The sequence below is a fragment of the Orbicella faveolata genome, unplaced genomic scaffold (genome assembly GCF_042242905.1).
Source record: "Orbicella faveolata isolate gen_17 unplaced genomic scaffold, um_ofav_v1 contig_25, whole genome shotgun sequence".
In the NCBI taxonomy this organism is placed as follows: Eukaryota; Metazoa; Cnidaria; class Anthozoa; order Scleractinia; family Merulinidae; genus Orbicella; species Orbicella faveolata.
The window spans coordinates 19,812,501-19,830,786 of record NW_028301553.1 but is presented as its reverse complement, the minus strand read 5'-3'; the positions used below and the strand labels follow the sequence as shown (position 1 = coordinate 19,830,786).

Genomic DNA, 18,286 nt, shown 5'->3' with positions numbered 1-18,286 from the left:
TATATTTTGTACTTTTTAAATTTTATTCATCTTAATGTTAATGGTACTTGTCTATTGCAGGTTGCAGAGCAACATGTCAAAAATGACAATCACACTAAGAGAGCCTTTTTAACTGTCCTGAGAGTTAACACCCAGATCGACAAGTAATGCTAAGGGAAAAACTCAAGGTCCAGTTAAAAAGATAAGACCTTATGTACAATATTATATGGCTTGACATGGTGTGGTTCATCAACATCAGGGTCATCATTGATGCCATATGCCCCACTTCGCAGGGTTGTGAGATACTTCACTGCCTTTAAATTGGCACTGGCACCATCACAGACTACTACCATGGTTTTAAACCCGTGGATATGGAAAGCATGGATGCTGGCCATCAGGCATGATATTATAAATTTGCTTTCCATTCCCTTCTGGCTGCTGTAGTAAGGTCCAATGACATCAAAGTCACTAGTGAGGTCATGCCACAGAAACTGCAACTGGTAAGATGCCTTGCATGCCTTGGGAGCTCTCAACTCCTCATAAACATCCTGTAATGATGCCATGTCCTCTGATGTCATTGCATGACCCACAAACCTTTACAGAAAATTTACAACAACAACAGAAAAAAACAATATCAAAATAAGCATTGACATGCATACTAGGTATATGTACATTTACGTGTGCAACCAAGGATTTGTTTACTCTCACCAAGTCACAAAGTCTTGCATTAACCACCAGTAGTAACCTACTGCTCTAAGTTTACATTATCTCACCCACTGTCTGCACTGTTCCAGTGAACCTTCATCACAACTTTGACCTCGTCAAAAATGGCCACACCTGTGTGCATTGGTTTTGGATGACCCTGTTCTACTCTTTCTTCAATGTATGCGGTATATGACTTTTGAGCTTCCTGTAGATGTTGAAAGTTAGTACCAGCAGGCTGATAGTTTGCAGAAGTGAACTGTTTGATCGCTGACAATGACGGGAGCTGTAAAATACCATAGCTCTTTAGGGCATCATATGCTGCTGGACTCCTCGTGAAGACTGCAAGTGCAATACGATAGGTAATTGCACTCCAGCGGTTACCACTTTTTCCAGTTCCTGTTATGGAGGATAAGGCCTAAAATGAATGTACAGTGTAGGCCTCCCAGTTGCTTTGGAGAACGAGGAAAATTTTTTTATAATATTCAGAGAACAATGGAATTCATTAACAGGTATCAATGTAAGTGCAACAGACCGTTTTCAATATATCAAAAATTTCAGCTTGGCAGTGAGGCTTAAAGGACACAAACGAAGGGGCTTGAATGACATGTTTATCCATTTCTATTGTTTGTGTCCTCTAGACCTCAATACCAAGCTGAATTTTAATATGTTGAAAGTGACGTATTGAGGATTTACAACACGTGTGATATGTTTAAAAATTCTCTCAAAATTGCACGAGCGTTTAGGATTGCAATTTGAAAGACTTTCTAAATATCACGAGTAGTGTAAATCGTTAATTGTTTGTCTTGAGCTCTCATACTATTAGTCATTTATTTTAAGACTGAGAAAATTTCATTTAATTTGCAAATTAAAAATTAACGATAAATTTGCCTGCTCTCAGAGATGAAGTAATTTTCTCCGACATGTAATAATATCAACAATAAATATAACCGCGTTCAAACGTTTCCTTTAACTCAGCTGGATCTGCATAGCTTTACGAAAAACCGGAAATTTCAATTTCAAAAATTTTACTTCAACAAAAAACATTGAAAGCACTTAACCATCCAATCTAATGAAATAGTGTGAAAGTTCCTTGAGAGAATCGCGCTTGATTACTTGAAAATAACTGTAATTAATAAAAACAAACAAAAAGTAACTGGACTTACTGTTGACATTCTGATCCTTCCAAAATGCCTGTCTATCCTTAACATCCTTCATCCAAATTGACCGTATGATCTTCCCTTTCCCTTGTGTCTCGGCTTCCTCGAAAATATCGTGTAGATCTTCTTGAAACTTGGATGAAATAGTACCGGTGATTTCCCGCATTTGATTGGAAAACTGGGGGGATAAAGGAACTTGAAGTTGTTTATTCAACCTCTTTATTTCTCGTTGAAGTCTTCTAACACCGGAAGTCACAGCTCGCCATCGTCGTTTCTGACTCTTAGGACTGAGAAATCTCCAATTACACTTTGAAGACTTCGAAATACGCCCTGCTGCATTTTGTTCTCGTTTCTTCGACATACCTTTCAACTCGTGATGAAGCTTTTTGCAGCTGCGACAGACATTATACTGATCTGAACCAGGCATTTGTTTCCTGTTTTGCGGCTTGTGTAACATAAAACAATTTTTACTGTCTATGCGATCGAAAGGAAAACCCCAGGATCTTTTCAATGAAGAGTGTTCCTTCGTGGCTACCATAGTCAATCCCGGACAAATCACATTCTCGGTACTGACACGAAAAAGGTAAACAAGGTCTCGATCGTGTTTCAGCGTTCCTTTTAAGACATCACGAAAGAGAACTTTTACAACGTAGTCCCCATTCGCAGAAACATGAATTAATATGGGGGAAACATGAATTGTTAATATAAAACTCTTGTCAAAACGGGAGAGATCCTTTTCCGACACGCAGCAATGTTTACCGTCTGAATAATCCCAGTAACTAACTTGCATTTCAGGGGCTTCCGAGCCGACAAACGCTTCCACGCGCTGAACCCAGTCAAATTTATTTGGTGTCAGAGATGCCGGTGTTGCAGAAGAGGTGTTTTCCGTTGCAGACTGGTCATTTTTGAAGCAAGTTTCAGGTGTTTCGGCAAACCGTTTCGGTGCAATTGGCGTCCAAACAACAGTTTGCAGGGCACGGAAAGGACCCACGTTTGTCGAGGTGGCCGATCGTACATCACAATTGGACTCTTTTTTCACGCTGGGATGGTGTCTCGGTCTCTTAGCGGGCAGCAAGTTTCCCTCTTCGTCGAATTTAACCTCTGTGAAGGTCAGCTTTCTTTTAACCTTCGACATTTTCAACAACAAGAAGATCTGTTAGATCTTATAACCGCGCTTTTAAAATTTAACCGTTTTCTTGGTACTACAGTCGCAACGCAGTGCATATTCCAAAGCAATCTTTGATGATTCACTGATTACTGTAGACATCACAGCACTTGATCAACACAAACTCTATTATCGCACCATCAGTCGTAGCCGTTGCGACATCTCCGATGACGTAATAGTCTTAATCTGGAACTTTCTTCGGGATATGTATGGGCATGAAGATACGAACACTATTACAAACCGCTTTCTTTCTTTAAAGTCACGATTAAATTTAATTGTTTTTTTCCCTTGAGTTAAGGGTTAGCAAAGAAGTCACACGAGTCACATAAGTCAAGAATTGCGTTATCTACGGCTATCTTTAGTACGGTGGTTATTTCCCTACCAATGACGTAATCTTTGCACGTTCTGACACGTTCTTTGCTTGGCTTGCAAATATTCAATTTTCCTTCCGATCTATGAACTCGCGGCGATGTAACAGTCAAAGGATTTACTTCATTTGCCTAAAACCACAAGAAATACTCGCAAAATTACAAATAAATTAATGACCGTCGCTTCTGCCGAAATAAACTTGTAAAGTAAACACGATCTTATTTGTCACGTAGCAAAAGTGAAAGCTGCAACGTCAGCGCATTCCATGGCTGACGTAATACCTTTTTTCAGCGTATTTATTATTCCCTTTAAATCCAACGCTTTGATAAAACGAAAAGAAAATATATTTTACCCACAAAAAGAAAACAATATCCGTAAAATTGTCCGTGTATTTATGTTTTAACAGCTTCTGGCGGAAAAACATCACACGTTGCATGACTCAAAGTTTGGCCGAGCGGAGGTCTGCGTCTGGTCACCGACAAAAAAAAAAAAAACAAGAAGATCTGTTAGATCTTATAACCGCGCTTTTAAAATTTAACTGTTTTCTTAGTACTACAGTCGCAACGCAGTGCATATTCCAAAGCAATCTCTGATGATTCATTGATTACTGTAGACATCACAGCACTTGATCAACACAAACTCTATTATCGCACCATCAGTCGTAGCCGTTGTGACATCTCCGATGACGTAATAGTCTTAATCTGGAACTTTCTTCGGGATATGTACGGGCACGAAGATACGAACACTATTACAAACCGCTTTCTTTCTTTAAAGTCACGATTAAATTTAATCGTTTTTTTCCCTTGAGTTAAGGGTTAGCAAAGAAGTCACACAAGTCACATAATTCAAGAATTGCGTTATCTACGGCTATCTTTAGTACGGTGGTTATTTCCCTATCAATGACGTAATCTTTGCACGTTCTGACACGTTCTTTGCTTGGCTTGCAAATATTTAATTTTCCTTCCGATCTATGAACTCGCTGCGATGAAACAGCCAAAGGATTTACTTCATTTGCCTAAAACCGCAAGAAATACTGGGAAAATTACAAATAAATTAATGACCGTCGCTTCTGCCGAAATAAACTTGTAAAGTAAACACGATCTTATTTGTCACGTAGCGAAAGTGAAAGCTGCAACGTCAGCGCATTCCATGGCTGACGTAATACCTTTTTTCAGCGTATTTATTATTCCCTTTAAATCCAACGCTTTGATAGAAAAAAAAAAGAAAATATATTTTACCCACAAAAAAGAAAACAATATCCGTAAAATTGTCCGTGTATTTATGTTTTAACAGCTTCTGGCGGAAAAACATCACACGTTGCGTGACTTAAAGTTTGGCCGAGCGGAGGTCTGCGTCTGGTCACCGACAAAAAAAATAAATAACAAGAAGATCTGTTAGATCTTATAACCGCGCTTTTAAAATTTAACTGTTTTCTTAGTACTACAGTCGCAACGCAGTCCATATTCCAAAGCAATCTTTGATGATTCATTGATTACTGTAGACATCACATCACTTGATCAACACACACTCTATTATTGCACCATCAGTCGTAGCCGTTGCGACATCTCCGATGACGTAATAGTCTTAATCTGGAACTTTCTTCGGGATATGTATGGACATGAAGATACGAACACTATTACAAACCGCTTTCTTTCTTTAAAGTCACGATTAAATTTAATTGTTTTTTTCCCTTGAGTTAAGGGTTAGCAAAGAAGTCACACAAGTCACATAATTCAAGAATTGCGTTATCTACGGCTATCTTTAGTACGGTGGTTATTTCCCTATCAATGACGTAATCTTTGCACGTTCTGACACGTTCTTTGCTTGGCTTGCAAATATTTAATTTTCCTTCCGATCTATGAACTTGCTGCGATGAAACAGTCAAAGGATTTACTTCATTTGCCTAAAACCACAAGAAATACTCGCAAAATTACAAATAAATTAATGACCGTCGCTTCTGCCGAAATAAACTTGCAAAGTAAACACGATCTTATTTGTCACGTAGCGAAAGTGAAAGCTGCAACGTCAGCGCATTCCATGGCTGACGTAATACCTTTTTTCAGCGTATTTATTATTCCCTTTAAATCCAACGCTTTGATAAAACGAAAAGAAAATATATTTTACCCACAAAAAAGAAAACAATATCCGTAAAATTGTCCGTGTATTTATGTTTTAACAGCTTCTGGCGGAAAAACATCACACGTTGCATGACTCAAAGTTTGGCCGAGCGGAGGTCTGCGTCTGGTCACCGACAAAAAAAAAAAAAATAAACCACGGGTAAACCTAGAACCGCGCTCGGCCCATGGCCGCGCGGTTAATAATAAACCACGGGTAAACCTAGAACCGCGCTCGGCCCATGGCCGCGCGGTTAATTATTTCTTAATTAGTGTTGCGGTTGTTGCAACTTTCCTCACGAAAGCCTGCGTGTAGTCCGCGCGTACACGACATGTCCACGGGCTCTCGCTCGCTCCATATTAGGAAGTTAAATTTAATTGGTTCGGAATAATCGGCAGCATTGAACTAGAGTTAAACGCTTCTGGGTGATATGCTTCTGGTTCCGTACTTTGAACTATCTTGCGCCCCGAAACACGCGTTGCCACATCACATGTTTCGGGGCGCAAGGAGACAAAGTGTCAAGATTGGAGATTGTCAAGATTGTCAAGATTGTCCTACGTTGGCAGCGTTTATCGTATGCGGTCCCTTGCATATTTTATACATTTTTCAAACTTAAATATCTCCGGAACTAATGCAGATATTTGCAAACGGTAATCGACGTTTTTATTCTTTCATGGAATTCTATGTGATACACCTAAAAAATCACGGGGTAAAAATTTGATCATAAGTGGATGTGAATAGTACTTGCTAATCGTAAAGAGCAGGGCACGAAGTTCCCGGTGTTGTGATCTGGTCTTTGCCCATTGTGCTGTTGAAATGCTCGGAGACATTAGCTGTTAAAGATACTCTACAATCCGAGGGTAAATAAAGTATACTACTACCACCACCGCCACCGCCACCGCCACCGCCACCAGTACTACCAGTACTACTACTACTAATCACCTCGGAGTTAACCAATCGTGTTCATTGACATCTTTATAACTCTTTAAGAGCTGTAAGCTAACTCTTCAGTCATTGTTTGTACCTTTATAACCCAAATGGACCGGCAAATTGTCGATCCCCGCCTAAATATAATTATACAACGTGGCGATCTCTTCGCAGCCGTCCAAATCGTAGCTAGACTCCGAATTGTAATGCTAGATGAAACAGTTCTTTCACTTAAAGTTCTTGTCCAGTTTTGATAAAATATGAATCACAAATAACCCGAAAATGTTTTGACTGCCCTCGAAGCTCAGTCAAAAGTCTCTTGAGTGTTTTAGCCCGGTTCCCGAAGTGACGTCACTAGTAGCCCGACCCAGATCCCACTTTGCGCGGTCGTGAACATAGAAATTACATGTTTAATGTAGAAACGCAGGGATTTTATCAATCGAGATAATTTTTTCGCTGAAGTAATCAGGGAAACTAGTAGATTTTATCAAAGGAAAAAATTTGGGGGGGGGGTGTTAGTGGCACTTTAATTATACCTACTATCCATATAAAAGGTACATACACATCTGGGTAGTCACCTCTGAGCGAAACGCGCGGGCTCCGAGAAGGTCAGTGTTTGCTCGACAGAGCTGAAAAACGACTGCGCATGCGTAGGGTTTAGGCGGGTGAGTCGACGAGTGGTGGCATTTTCGATCGTTTGATCAATGCAAAGTTTTGGGGCTATTCGATGTTCATTTTTTGGACTAATATCATCCGAGAAAAATGGAGAAGATGGAACTTTCAATGTCATTTCAGTCAAGCAGATGTTCCTGATATCCTGAACATATTTCTGGCTATATTGACGGTCTAAACACAGCAAATTCTAGCAGACATCGGTCGCAGCGCCATGGTGAGTAGTGACCGCTTTACGCTTGTTAAGTTTATTTTGGATACCACTTACAGGCTAAAAAAGAGTAAATTTCAACTCCCTTGCTGTCAATACATCTATTCAAATGTGTTTGCTCTTTACAAATAATTATATATAGATGTAACCGACCCGCAAGGATAAACCTGCCACGTAAGCTCGCATTTGAGCACGGCGTCGACAAAATCGGATCGGATCGGACCGGACCGGATCACGGACCGGATCACGGACCGGATCACGGACCGGATCACGGACCGGATCACGGATCGGATCACGGATCGGATCACGGATCGGATCACGGATCGGATCAAGGAGAAAAATTCAAAATTCAAAATTTTGTTGAGCGAATTACACTAGAGTGACTACTGTGAGCAGAACGTTTTATTTAATTCAGGTGTGATATTCCTTTATTCTTTTATAATATCAAGCCAACTGGGAGCTGGTCACAGATGAATTTTTTTTCAGGCTGTTGGGTTTTGATTGCGATGATCAATCATGTCTTCATATCTTTCTCCGCAGTTCAGATAAATGATATTTCGTATATTCGCTTGCATCAAAGGTAAACTGTCCTAAAACGAGTAAGCATGGTAATAACAGGACGAACATATGAATCGAAACACAAAAACTAAAAACACTAAAAAATTAAACACCTGATGATTTCAAACAATTTCCGTTTCTGAGACAAGTCTATACTTTTACAAGATGTGAGTTTGGAATACGATATTTCGTACTGGAATAAAACGAAACACACCATTTGTATTTCAAGGAAATATAGCTGTTTTACAAAAAAATATAGGAATAACATCGATAGTGTGAACGATAACGCAACCCGAGAATAAACAACATTTTAGGAGTTACGTCACGATTTTTAAAGTCATTTTTAGGGTCGTAAAGAGTTGCCTTTATATGGAATAAAACCTTAAAATGATCGTGTTCTAGGATAGAAAGCACTTAAGAGGAAAGAACAAATCAAAACGGAATGAGGATCGTTAAGGATGGCAAAGATTAATGAGGACTGCAAATGACGAACTTGAAAAACTAGGCTAGTTTTTTCAAGATGCGCAAATCGTTACGTAGCTCCTTTAAAGCAAGTCATGTCCTTAAGCTTTCGTACGTAAGCTTTCTCATTAACTGTAACGCTAACTGTAACGCTCACATCTGACACGAAAAAGTAGCCGAGAATTAGCTACTGATACTAACAACAATTTCAAAAACGAGAATGGGAGGTTCACGCAAGCTTCAAGCCAACTAACGTTCAAATATAACTACATCTGCCTGTTCATTACAATTTAAATTTGTCGTAAATTAGGCGCTTATGTGGCTTTTTAAATGACCTCTTGTCATTCTCTGTAATTAACATGTCATTGCGTCAAATTTGGGATTCTTATTTTTATTTAACATATTTTAGTTTTCCACTTTTATTTTTTATTTATTGTTATCTTATAAACGATTTGATTTTTTTTTTTCTTTAAAACGTTTTTTTTTTTTTGCTGTGATCCGATCCGCGATCCGATCCGCGATCCGATCCGTGATCCGATCCGTGATCCGATCCGTGATCCGGTCCGGTCCGGTCCGGTCCGATCCTGGTTTTGTCGACGCCGCATTTGAGCACATCAGCTTACATTTGTACTTGAGCACTCGTTGTATGCTTTTGGACCTCACGGGAACAAACTGTAAAGGAAATGATTCCCTTCTTCATGTTGAAACATTTATGTATTTACCCTGCCACTCAACATTCCTGGAGATATGACAGAAAAATTAATGGAACGCTGAGTATTCTTACTTGTGAAATTGAACAGAGAATTTGGAAAGGTAAAAAAATATCTGCTCTCATGGGCTGACCTTGACTTTGCTGATTTAAGCTTATATTTCGCTAATAACGAGTCTATAAAGGCTTACTTTCTGGAGACAGTAGTCGGAGTTCAAATTCAGTTTGGTGTACATTTCTACAGATGCCTTTCCTTATTTATCTCCCCGTCAATTTAGTAAGGAAAAAAATGAATAAAATAAAAACGATGTAAACCACACTTTCTCTTTGATTTCTGCGTATGCCCTGGCCAAAATGTCGTAAAACGCGATGCTGGGGGAAAGAAAGGCATGCTGTCCTGTTGCAACTGCTATTTGAGTAGATTGCAGCTAATTTGGCTCATATCCAGCTTGAAAATGTCCAAAAAATGCTTTTTTGACAAAAAGCTTCAGGAGTTAATGGGTTAAAAAGTAGTTTAAATGGTGGAATTTAGGAAGCTAGGAAAATATATGCTAAAAATGCTAAAAAGCTGGGAAAAGTTTAGTGAGGTGTTAGTGAAACCTAACATTAGTGACTGTACCAAGAGTGAACTGAAAATTGTTGACTTGCTTGAACCAAGAAAGTAATTCGAAGGAGTACTGCCATTCTGCAAAAGCTACATGGGCTCCACTGTTCCCATGTAAGTGGCTGTCTAAGAGGAAAAAGGAATGAAAGACGACAGTATTGGAATTTAAAATAAAAATAGATGTTGTTTTGCCATGCGTTAAAGCAGTTCTCCAGTGAAAAGGTAAATTAGCTGCGGGACTTGCTTCAGGGATAATGCTAACAGGCATTTCAGGTCCTACAGTGGTGCCACCAATTACATTGTTTAATACAGTGGATGATTGTAGAGCTTGTAAAACACCAAATGTTTGAGGAATGTTTTGTGTCACTGAGTCATAGATGCTGTTACCCACTAAAATCCCTTGCACAATTAGCTGGTACACCCATGTCTGGCTCAGTGGACTGTTGAGCAGAGGAATTTGAACATTTTCTGAAAAGAACATTTTGCTAAACAAAAGTGCAATAAAAGTACAGGCATTGCTTCTGTTTCTCTTGTGCAAGTTGGAAAATCACAATAAATATCTGGATGAGGTTGTTGGCCTGGCTCTACATCATCGAGATTATAACTTAGTGGAAAACACTTGGTGTCTACTGCGGTTTCAAACGTTGGGAGATGGTACTGTGGCTTCCCTTTTGGTCTTCCATTATTTGCAACTGGGCGTTCAACCTGAGTCAAATATCAAAAATGTTGAAAAATTAAATTATGTACATGTCAGTAGTACATGTACATTTATTATGAGGAAAACATTGTGTTAGTAATTTTGGTAATTTTTTTTTTTCCATTTTTTAAGTCAGAGATGTTATCAGTATTCATTAATTATGTTTGTTTATTTTCATATTCATTCTATTGTTTGATACATTTTATATCTATGTCTGCATATCCTTATCCTACATATCTAAGAATCATATAAAGAAGCCTAAACCACGCGTTTTACTTAAACTGTCTTAACACACCTCAGGAATTTGACAATACTTTAGAAATGTGGAAAATACTTGCTTGCAGCTTGTGTTTTTCAATTTTTCTTGTATCATCAAATTCTTGTATTGTTTTATGATGGTATAATAAATGGTTTAGACTTCTGTATTTATTAATTTTATGACTTTTTTTTATTTTCAGAATTGTTACCTGTTATGATTTGTGGCAGTTCTGTGAAATGCTCTTAAACAGATCAAGAAGAAATTCTGCACTTTTCCCTGCAACAAGCCACAAGTTGGATTCACTCTGCTGACCACGGTGTTACTGTAGAACAAAGGACTGGACAAATTCGCTAAGAAACCCTGATGATGCTAGTGATTTAGCAGTATCTTCAATGCTTTTTGCATCTTCAAACTTTTCAGTGTTTCTTCTTAGAACAGAATGCCAGACTTCTACCTTTTTTCAGTTATCAACTTGAGAATACTGGCCTTTATAGACCAGTATGCCGGAAGATATTTACACTGATATGCACAGTCACTCAAAAATGACAAGGTTGATTTGTTATAATGCTTCCTTCTCCAGCGGATGAAAATAATTGCCAACTGTGCCATGACCATCTCATATAGCTTTAGATTGCCACTTCTGAAAATATTGTACTGCTAAAAGATGAGAGGCACAACATGTTCAAGTAAGTGCAAAATTGTCACAAATTCATGTTGCTTGCAGTTTGCAAACTTTTCCAGAACTTTTGCTCGTACAAGTTGCCAACCCACTAATGCAGCAGTCACACATAATGATTTCTTAAAGGGTTTGGTTTAGATACCAAAGTGCCTCCAAAGACACTTGAAAACAGTTTATCAAAAAAAAATTTGAAATTTGAAACAACATCTTCATAGGCATTGAGGCACACATGAAATGGCCCTTGCTCTGGTATTATTCCAATGCTGGGATTCCATCCACTTGCTATTAGCTTTTTGGGATAGTACCATCCTGGCCAATCAGCTGGCAGTGGCAGAACATACTTCTTGCTGTACAGCTGAAGTTCAGGGTATTTATTAAGTACACGTTCTAGGGTTGTTTTGTAGTTGTCCATGCGTTTTAGATCTTGTTCGAACTCATCAATCAACATACATGTCTCCAGTGTCTCGAGGTCTTGTGTCGTTGGATCTGAGTACACCCTGAATAACAAATAAAAATGTTATTGTTGCTGGCATTTCTATAACCATTGTTATTCTTGAAATGCCGATTTCCAATAATTTTTGGTTTATTAAAATTGCTGAACGCTGGTGATATTCACTCTTTTGATATTTATAACAGGTCACTTTATATTTACAAACAGGCTGCTGTTTATAAACATTATAAATTATACTAGCCTTAGTTCTCGCAGTGCTGCCTGTAGTCTCCCTGGGTCAATGCTTTGCATATTTTGTGGTAGCTGGTCCAAAAACTGGTTTTGCATATTCATTAAGTCATTTGTTAGTATTTCCAGGACAGATGGGACATGTATTCTGCCAAGGCAGGTCTTCTGTTGGCCATTTACATTGATTACTACTTGTCTGTGTAAGGATAACGATGGGCGGGGTACTGCACTGACTGTGGGATGCACATCTGCTGTACAGGATGCCATGTGTACCACATTTGTCCTAGCAAGTTGTGCTGGTGTATGAAATGAGTGAATGTTGTGGAAGTCATCAACCATTAAGACATGAAGCATGTCAGCTGATGGGAAAGACAGAGTGTAAAAACCATAATTAAGTAGTTAATAGAGTGGTTTTCAATTGAGTGACTTAAATCAGAGCCAAACGATGGTTTGACAGTGGCTGACTTCAGTAATGTAGTCTATTATTATTAGACTACATTACTGTACTCAGTTGATTTCAAACTGTAGTGAATGCGAAACCAAAACCAAATTAATATTGTCTGATTACTTTCCACACTCAATTGAAAACTGCTCTATTAATTTTAATATATTATTCCAGACAAAGACAAGAAAGAAAATTGATTAGCCAAAATGACTTTTTTTTTCAATAATATTTTTTGGTGGTGTGCATGAAGCCATTTGTTGATTAGAATTGCTTCTTTATTTGCAGACTGACCTCATTTACTCTCTGCAACTATTGTGATATGTAGTTGGCATGATCTTTAGCAAGGTCTGCTTTTAACTGCTGCACATTCCTAGGCGTGGTGCTGTATCCTAAAATCTGACCAGCAGATAGGCCTTGCAAGGACATGCCACAACTAGCCGCGTATAAGCCACTGTCCTTTTGCAGTGCAGATGTTTTTTGTGACCTGTTATGTAGGTAAAAGTAATTTGCTTCCATTGTTACAACCTCTATGAACAGTGAATGAAAAACAATTTTCTTTCAGGTAGCTCACTTCATTTAAAGTTTGTTACCTAAAATAGGCCATTATGTGGAGAAGGGACACCACTCTCTGCTCTTGCATCTCTCTCCTTCTGTTGGACAAGCTTTTTCTTCCACTTAAACAGTTAAGGATGTCCTCAAAGAGTCCAGGGCTATTTTTGTCTGTAAATTGTTTCATTGCCTCTGGATTGTAAATTTTCTGGTCTGGGGTGGTTATTTGATGTCTGTACAGGGCCTTTTGAAATGCTTCCAACTTCTTTTCAATTGTTGACTCTGTAATACATGTAGAAAAATCAACCATGACAAGAATTAAAATATTTTTGTGAGAAGTATAGAGTTTTTGTTATGATGCTAAATTTTAATTCAATCAGCTTCAAAACAGTAAAAACACCTTTTATCTCTGCGAGCTGTTGTGTTGCCACATGAAGCTGTGTTTGCAAGGTGCAGCACTTTTTTGTCTCCTTTCTGAGCAACAAATCCATTTCCTCCGGTGACTTCTAGGAGGAATGCAACGAGAGGTTTGTTATTTCGAACTGATTTTACATAGCTGGCATCAAATATGATACAAAATTATGAGAAGTACCTGTTTTGGCATGGGCGAGGTGTGATGGAATGTCACATCAGTACTTTTTCTCTGAAATCATCAAAAGGAACTTATTTGTACCGGTTTTACATTTGCATGTCACAAGAAACTCGGAAATATGTGCCACTCATTTTAAAGGGCGTTCTTATTGTAACCTCCCAGTAACCATACCTTTCGATGAGGGCTGTAATCTTGTTCATCTTTAAACAATTGGTCTGCATTTTTCCTACAACTGGAACACCATCGCGCACCAGGACGGTAACCACTCGTAGTGCGTCCGATGCGGTCAAACATTTCATAAAACCTCGCTGGTATGTTGGCTGAAATATCAGTTGAGTGCACAGGAAGTGGACATGCACAAAAACCATGTGCTTCGCGGTTTATTCTGGTCCAGTGTCGAGTACATGCCCAGCTGTTTGTAGTGCCACCGACATACCTTGCTATTGCAGCATTGAACCTCCGTATTTTCCCTTTGCATTCCTCGCCTTGTCTGGTTTTTCTGTGGTACCAACAGGTCCGCTCACCGGAAGTTTCCGTGAACATCAAACTCATTAACATAATCTGCAACACGAGCCGCATTTTCGCGGCACGAACTCCGACTTCGCGGCAAAATTTCGATGAGTGTTCAAGGATGGAAGTGTGGTGTTCAGGAGATATGTTTTAGAACTAATATCGACCGGTCTTAAAGGAAAGTTTCAAGCTTAACCTTTTTACTTACACCTTAGCCCAAGCGAAAACTCTCAGCGCTGTTAAATTTTTCAAAAATGCCGCCATTTTACGTATACGTTGCTATCGTTTTATGTTGTCTTTCCCAGTTTCTCTGCGCGCGCGAATGAGCATGCGCAGTCGTTTTTCAGCTCTGTCTGTTTGCTCTGGATTCCTGGACGCTCTCGGCGACTTTGTAAGATGCGTCTTCCTTTGAGAGGGTTTTTTCTATATTCTAAAATGTACTCTGGTAGTCCTGGTTGCTGTTTTGATATATGGTGCAAAGAGAAGATGCAAACATCAATGTCGAAGCACTCGAAGGTAATTTTATCAGCAAGGCGTCGGGACGTAGTTATTTGTCACCATATTGGCACCAGTGGAGCTGTTCATAAGCATCGTATGGATATTAAGCATCATAAACATAAGTATGGAACTTCAAGCAGCCTGAATCCTGGAGGAGATAAGGTGCTTTATCGCTTTAAATGGACAAAACATTTACGATTCATTTCTAGAGTGAAGATCTTCCACGTGGCAGTTGTGACAAGTCTGATATGGCCCATGAGTTATTGGTATTTCAATGGGGTGATAACACTCGCTCACCTTACTTATGCCATAACAGGGGCTACTGGTACAACGGCTGGGTTGGTTGTCTTGAGTTATTTTATCCGCCGTGTTGTTGGAGAACTCTCTTTTGACGAATCCACTCAACAAGTAACAATTTCTAGTCTGACTTTTTGGGGAAATCGTTGCAATAGAACATTTCCTCTTGCGAACTTGGTTCCACTCAGTGACTCTGGAATCAACTTGAATAATACATTTCACCGGCTAGAGGTTAATGGCTTTACTGATGTGTATCTCATAAATTTACAGCATTGTAAGATTCTTCATGAGAAATTCTTTAGTGTGATAGGGGTACCTATAGATGAAATTAGCCAAATGGAAACTGGACTTGCATCAAAAAAGTAGCAAACTTCTCTGAGGGTCTCTGGTTTGCTGCACTCATGTTGCATCAGAGGCCTATCACTGACATCACCACTATAATGGACTACCCAAGTGTACTACCTTAAAATAAAGACTGCTACTCCATTCTTCTGCCCCATGGAAGGTTACTGGAAATTCTAAGGGGTTGAGGGGTCCAAAAGCCTCCAGTGGGAGAAATGGATATTTTCTATAATGACAATTGTCGTCAGTATGTACAGTAAGTCATGTCTAATGGATTTTGTAGTTGGGCTAGTGGATTCTGTCCTTTGTTGGCAAAAAAAGTCTTCTGTGGAAATTGTCTAGGATTTGCTTGGGGCATTCAAATTTTTACAGAGGTACTGCCAGAGATTATCCTCATAAAATTTTTTTGTAGAGTTAGTGAGAATGACTTTTGGGCTTGTGTATCATAATAATTTACACCTTGCCTGAAGGGTAAGCTCAAAAATAGTTTGAAATACACCCTGCTTACAAATAAAAGGGGACGTTGGCAGTCTATTCAAACCAGCCAGTTAGCTGGGAGAGTGCTCAGATTACTCCAGTTCTCCTTGGTAGCACTCTGCTGATGTGTACTCAGATGAAGGGTTCGCACTCAAAACATCAGCTTCACTAAGTTGCTATGGCAATTAATTTACCTTTTTCAAGTTGATAAATGGCTAAGTGGCATTTTAAAGCTGTGCTTATTATATTATGCATGACATGTGGTGAGTACTTCATTTTGCAAGGCAACAGATCAGATTTAGAGTCAGGATGGTGACTTTGAGTATCAAGGCAGGACCTCAAGTCAGGATTACAAGATAAAAACCGGTTAGCTTTTACTCCGACCTACTTGTTGACTTGCCTACAGTTAACTTGCCCTGCAGTTTGCTTGGAGTTAGTTGATTGGGGTTTACTTTCACTCTGTTTGCTTGTGGTTGGATTTCATTTGTTGATTAGTGCAATACTCTATATAGAGAATAATACATGGGCTCGTGTAGATATGGACTTTCTCTTTGAGTGTTCAACTTGATATCTCATGAGTGAGCGCTGCCAGTGAACGAGTGAGATACAAAGTTGACCACAAGAAGATAAATTCCATATCTATTAGCAACCTGGTATTATTTTATTATATAAACATACTAATGACGTTTTTGACGATTTTCTGAAGATTTCTGAACACTTTCTGAACACTTTCCGAAGATTTCCAAAGATTCTCCAAAAGTTGTCTGAAGGCCAGACAAATGTTTCCGAACATTTTCCAAAAATGTCCAAAGATTTCCAAAGATAACTGATGATTGCCAAAGATTGCCAAGGAAGATCCGATGATGTATTGATCATACAGCAATACATTTAAGTACAGTTTAAGGGATTCATGTAACCATAACAACCATAGTTTTCATTTGAAAATAACATGTTATTTTCATGTGTTTTTGCGCAAAAGTTCACCTGGTATTTCATTGGTGTTTATATTATATAATAAATAAATTTACTATGTTTGGTTTGAAAATGAATATTGCTTGATATTTAGTTTATTTCAGTTACCCTGATTCTAGATCCTGACCTAATAACTTGTCCTGAAATGCTCACTCAAGATGCTAGCTTGAATTCCTGAATTGAAGTTCTGCATTCACTTGATAGTTTCATTGATAACAGGTAATACTGACTTAAGATCCTTACTAAGGATTCCCATAGTTAAGCAACAACATAATGCTAACCAATCTGTTGTTGAGAGTGACATCATCACTACATAATTTTGTGTACTATTTTTGAGTCTTGTAAAAATGTTCACACCAATGCCCTAAATATTTCCTGCTAACAATTTTAAAAATATGTTTGTTTCTTTCATTTGAATATCTAAATAAATATATAATTTAAATATTCTCCCTTAAATCAAGTTCTGTTTCTTATGACTTTGATGCTTGCATGGGGGTGATGATCTCAATTAAACACTCTGAAATGCCTCGTGATGCACACAGTTCTTTATTCAAAGAAAATAATTGCCAAAACAATAGAGCAACCCTTCATTCCATTTTTTGACATCAAGGTGACACTTGGCAAAACTTTCAACGCATATGAAGCGAAAATTATTTATTTGCTTGTACTTTTTGCAAAAGATATCCCTGGAAATAGATGATTCCAAAGTTTGATATTTTTAGTATGGCAATTGACGATTTTACAAGCCCCTAAGTTGGGCATTTTGCTTCTTAAATGTTCATGGGAATAGGAGTATCCACTGACCTCACCAACAGAGAGTTATACTAAATTTGTTTACGCACACCAAGTTCTGGAGAAATTAGGTAACTGGCAGTTTTACCTTTGGGTGTTTGGCAATGACCACAGTTTGCTCCCGGAGTTTGCTATTAGTTCATGAAGGTATTTGGTGAGTTCACTAGCGTCTTCATGTTAGTTTGCCAATGACACGTATCCTTGTAGTTCAAGAGTAGAAACTTTTGTACATATTATCAATAATGATGATGATGATGATGTAATAATAAAAATAATTTTTTAAATTTTAATTTGATGATAATCCAACATGTTTAATATACGAAATAATAATAATAATAATAATAATAATAATAATAATAATAACTTAATTAACGTGTCAATTGCTTTAGCTGAGGATAACCCTGTACTAACAGAGAACACCGACCCGAATAAGTGCCCCCTTCGAATAAGTGCCCCTCCTATCGGCCGAAATTTAAAATAAGTGCCCCCCTCAAATAAGCACCACCCTCCCCCCATTTTGTGGACGAGTAATGAGACAACAAAGGTTGTGTAGTTTTCGTCATGTAGAATTAGATTTGTACATTGTGTCAGTTTGTGAACATGTTTAGTGAACACGTTGAACATGTTAAGTACTAACAGTGCCACGATTTAAACTTTGGGGTCAGCTTTTTATTCCAATAAGCAGCTTATGTTGGTGTTTACGCACAGATGATATAGTAAAAAAATGATCATGTCAGGCTACGGTTTGGGAAAAATTAAATAAGCGCTCCCTCAAATAAGCGCCCCCCTCGAATAAGCGCCCCCTCGTCTTATCCTAAATTTGAAATAAGCGCCCTAGGCGGCGTCGACAAAACCAGGATCGGAC

General features: G+C 38.5%; 4 protein-coding genes across 4 annotated transcripts; 1 reads left to right on the top strand and 3 right to left on the bottom strand.

The window, feature by feature from the left end:
• LOC149109298 (uncharacterized) lies at positions 1 to 4,115 on the bottom strand. Its single transcript, XM_089293633.1, has 3 exons — positions 1,848 to 4,115; positions 753 to 1,080; positions 1 to 573 (listed from the first exon to the last, which is right to left on the bottom strand). Exons 1-3 carry the CDS (start codon positions 2,974 to 2,976, stop codon positions 174 to 176), a joined length of 1,857 nt encoding a protein of 618 aa, XP_089149759.1. The 5' UTR covers positions 2,977 to 4,115; the 3' UTR covers positions 1 to 173.
• Positions 4,116 to 10,953: 6,838 nt separating this feature from the next.
• Positions 10,954 to 12,301, bottom strand: LOC149109297 (uncharacterized). Its single transcript, XM_089293635.1, has 2 exons — positions 11,961 to 12,301; positions 10,954 to 11,765 (listed from the first exon to the last, which is right to left on the bottom strand). The coding sequence occupies exons 1-2, from the start codon at positions 12,299 to 12,301 to the stop codon at positions 11,372 to 11,374; spliced, it is 735 nt and encodes a 244-aa protein (XP_089149761.1). The 3' UTR covers positions 10,954 to 11,371.
• A 677-nt stretch (positions 12,302 to 12,978) lies between these two features.
• On the bottom strand, positions 12,979 to 14,112 carry LOC149109296 (uncharacterized). Its single transcript, XM_089293636.1, has 4 exons — positions 13,705 to 14,112; positions 13,534 to 13,584; positions 13,342 to 13,447; positions 12,979 to 13,223 (listed from the first exon to the last, which is right to left on the bottom strand). Exons 1-4 carry the CDS (start codon positions 14,110 to 14,112, stop codon positions 12,979 to 12,981), a joined length of 810 nt encoding a protein of 269 aa, XP_089149762.1.
• Positions 14,113 to 14,259: 147 nt separating this feature from the next.
• On the top strand, positions 14,260 to 17,711 carry LOC149109295 (transmembrane protein 186-like). Its single transcript, XM_089293634.1, has one exon. The coding sequence runs from the start codon at positions 14,440 to 14,442 to the stop codon at positions 15,202 to 15,204; it is 765 nt and encodes a 254-aa protein (XP_089149760.1). The 5' UTR covers positions 14,260 to 14,439; the 3' UTR covers positions 15,205 to 17,711.
• Positions 17,712 to 18,286: the final 575 nt, after the last annotated feature.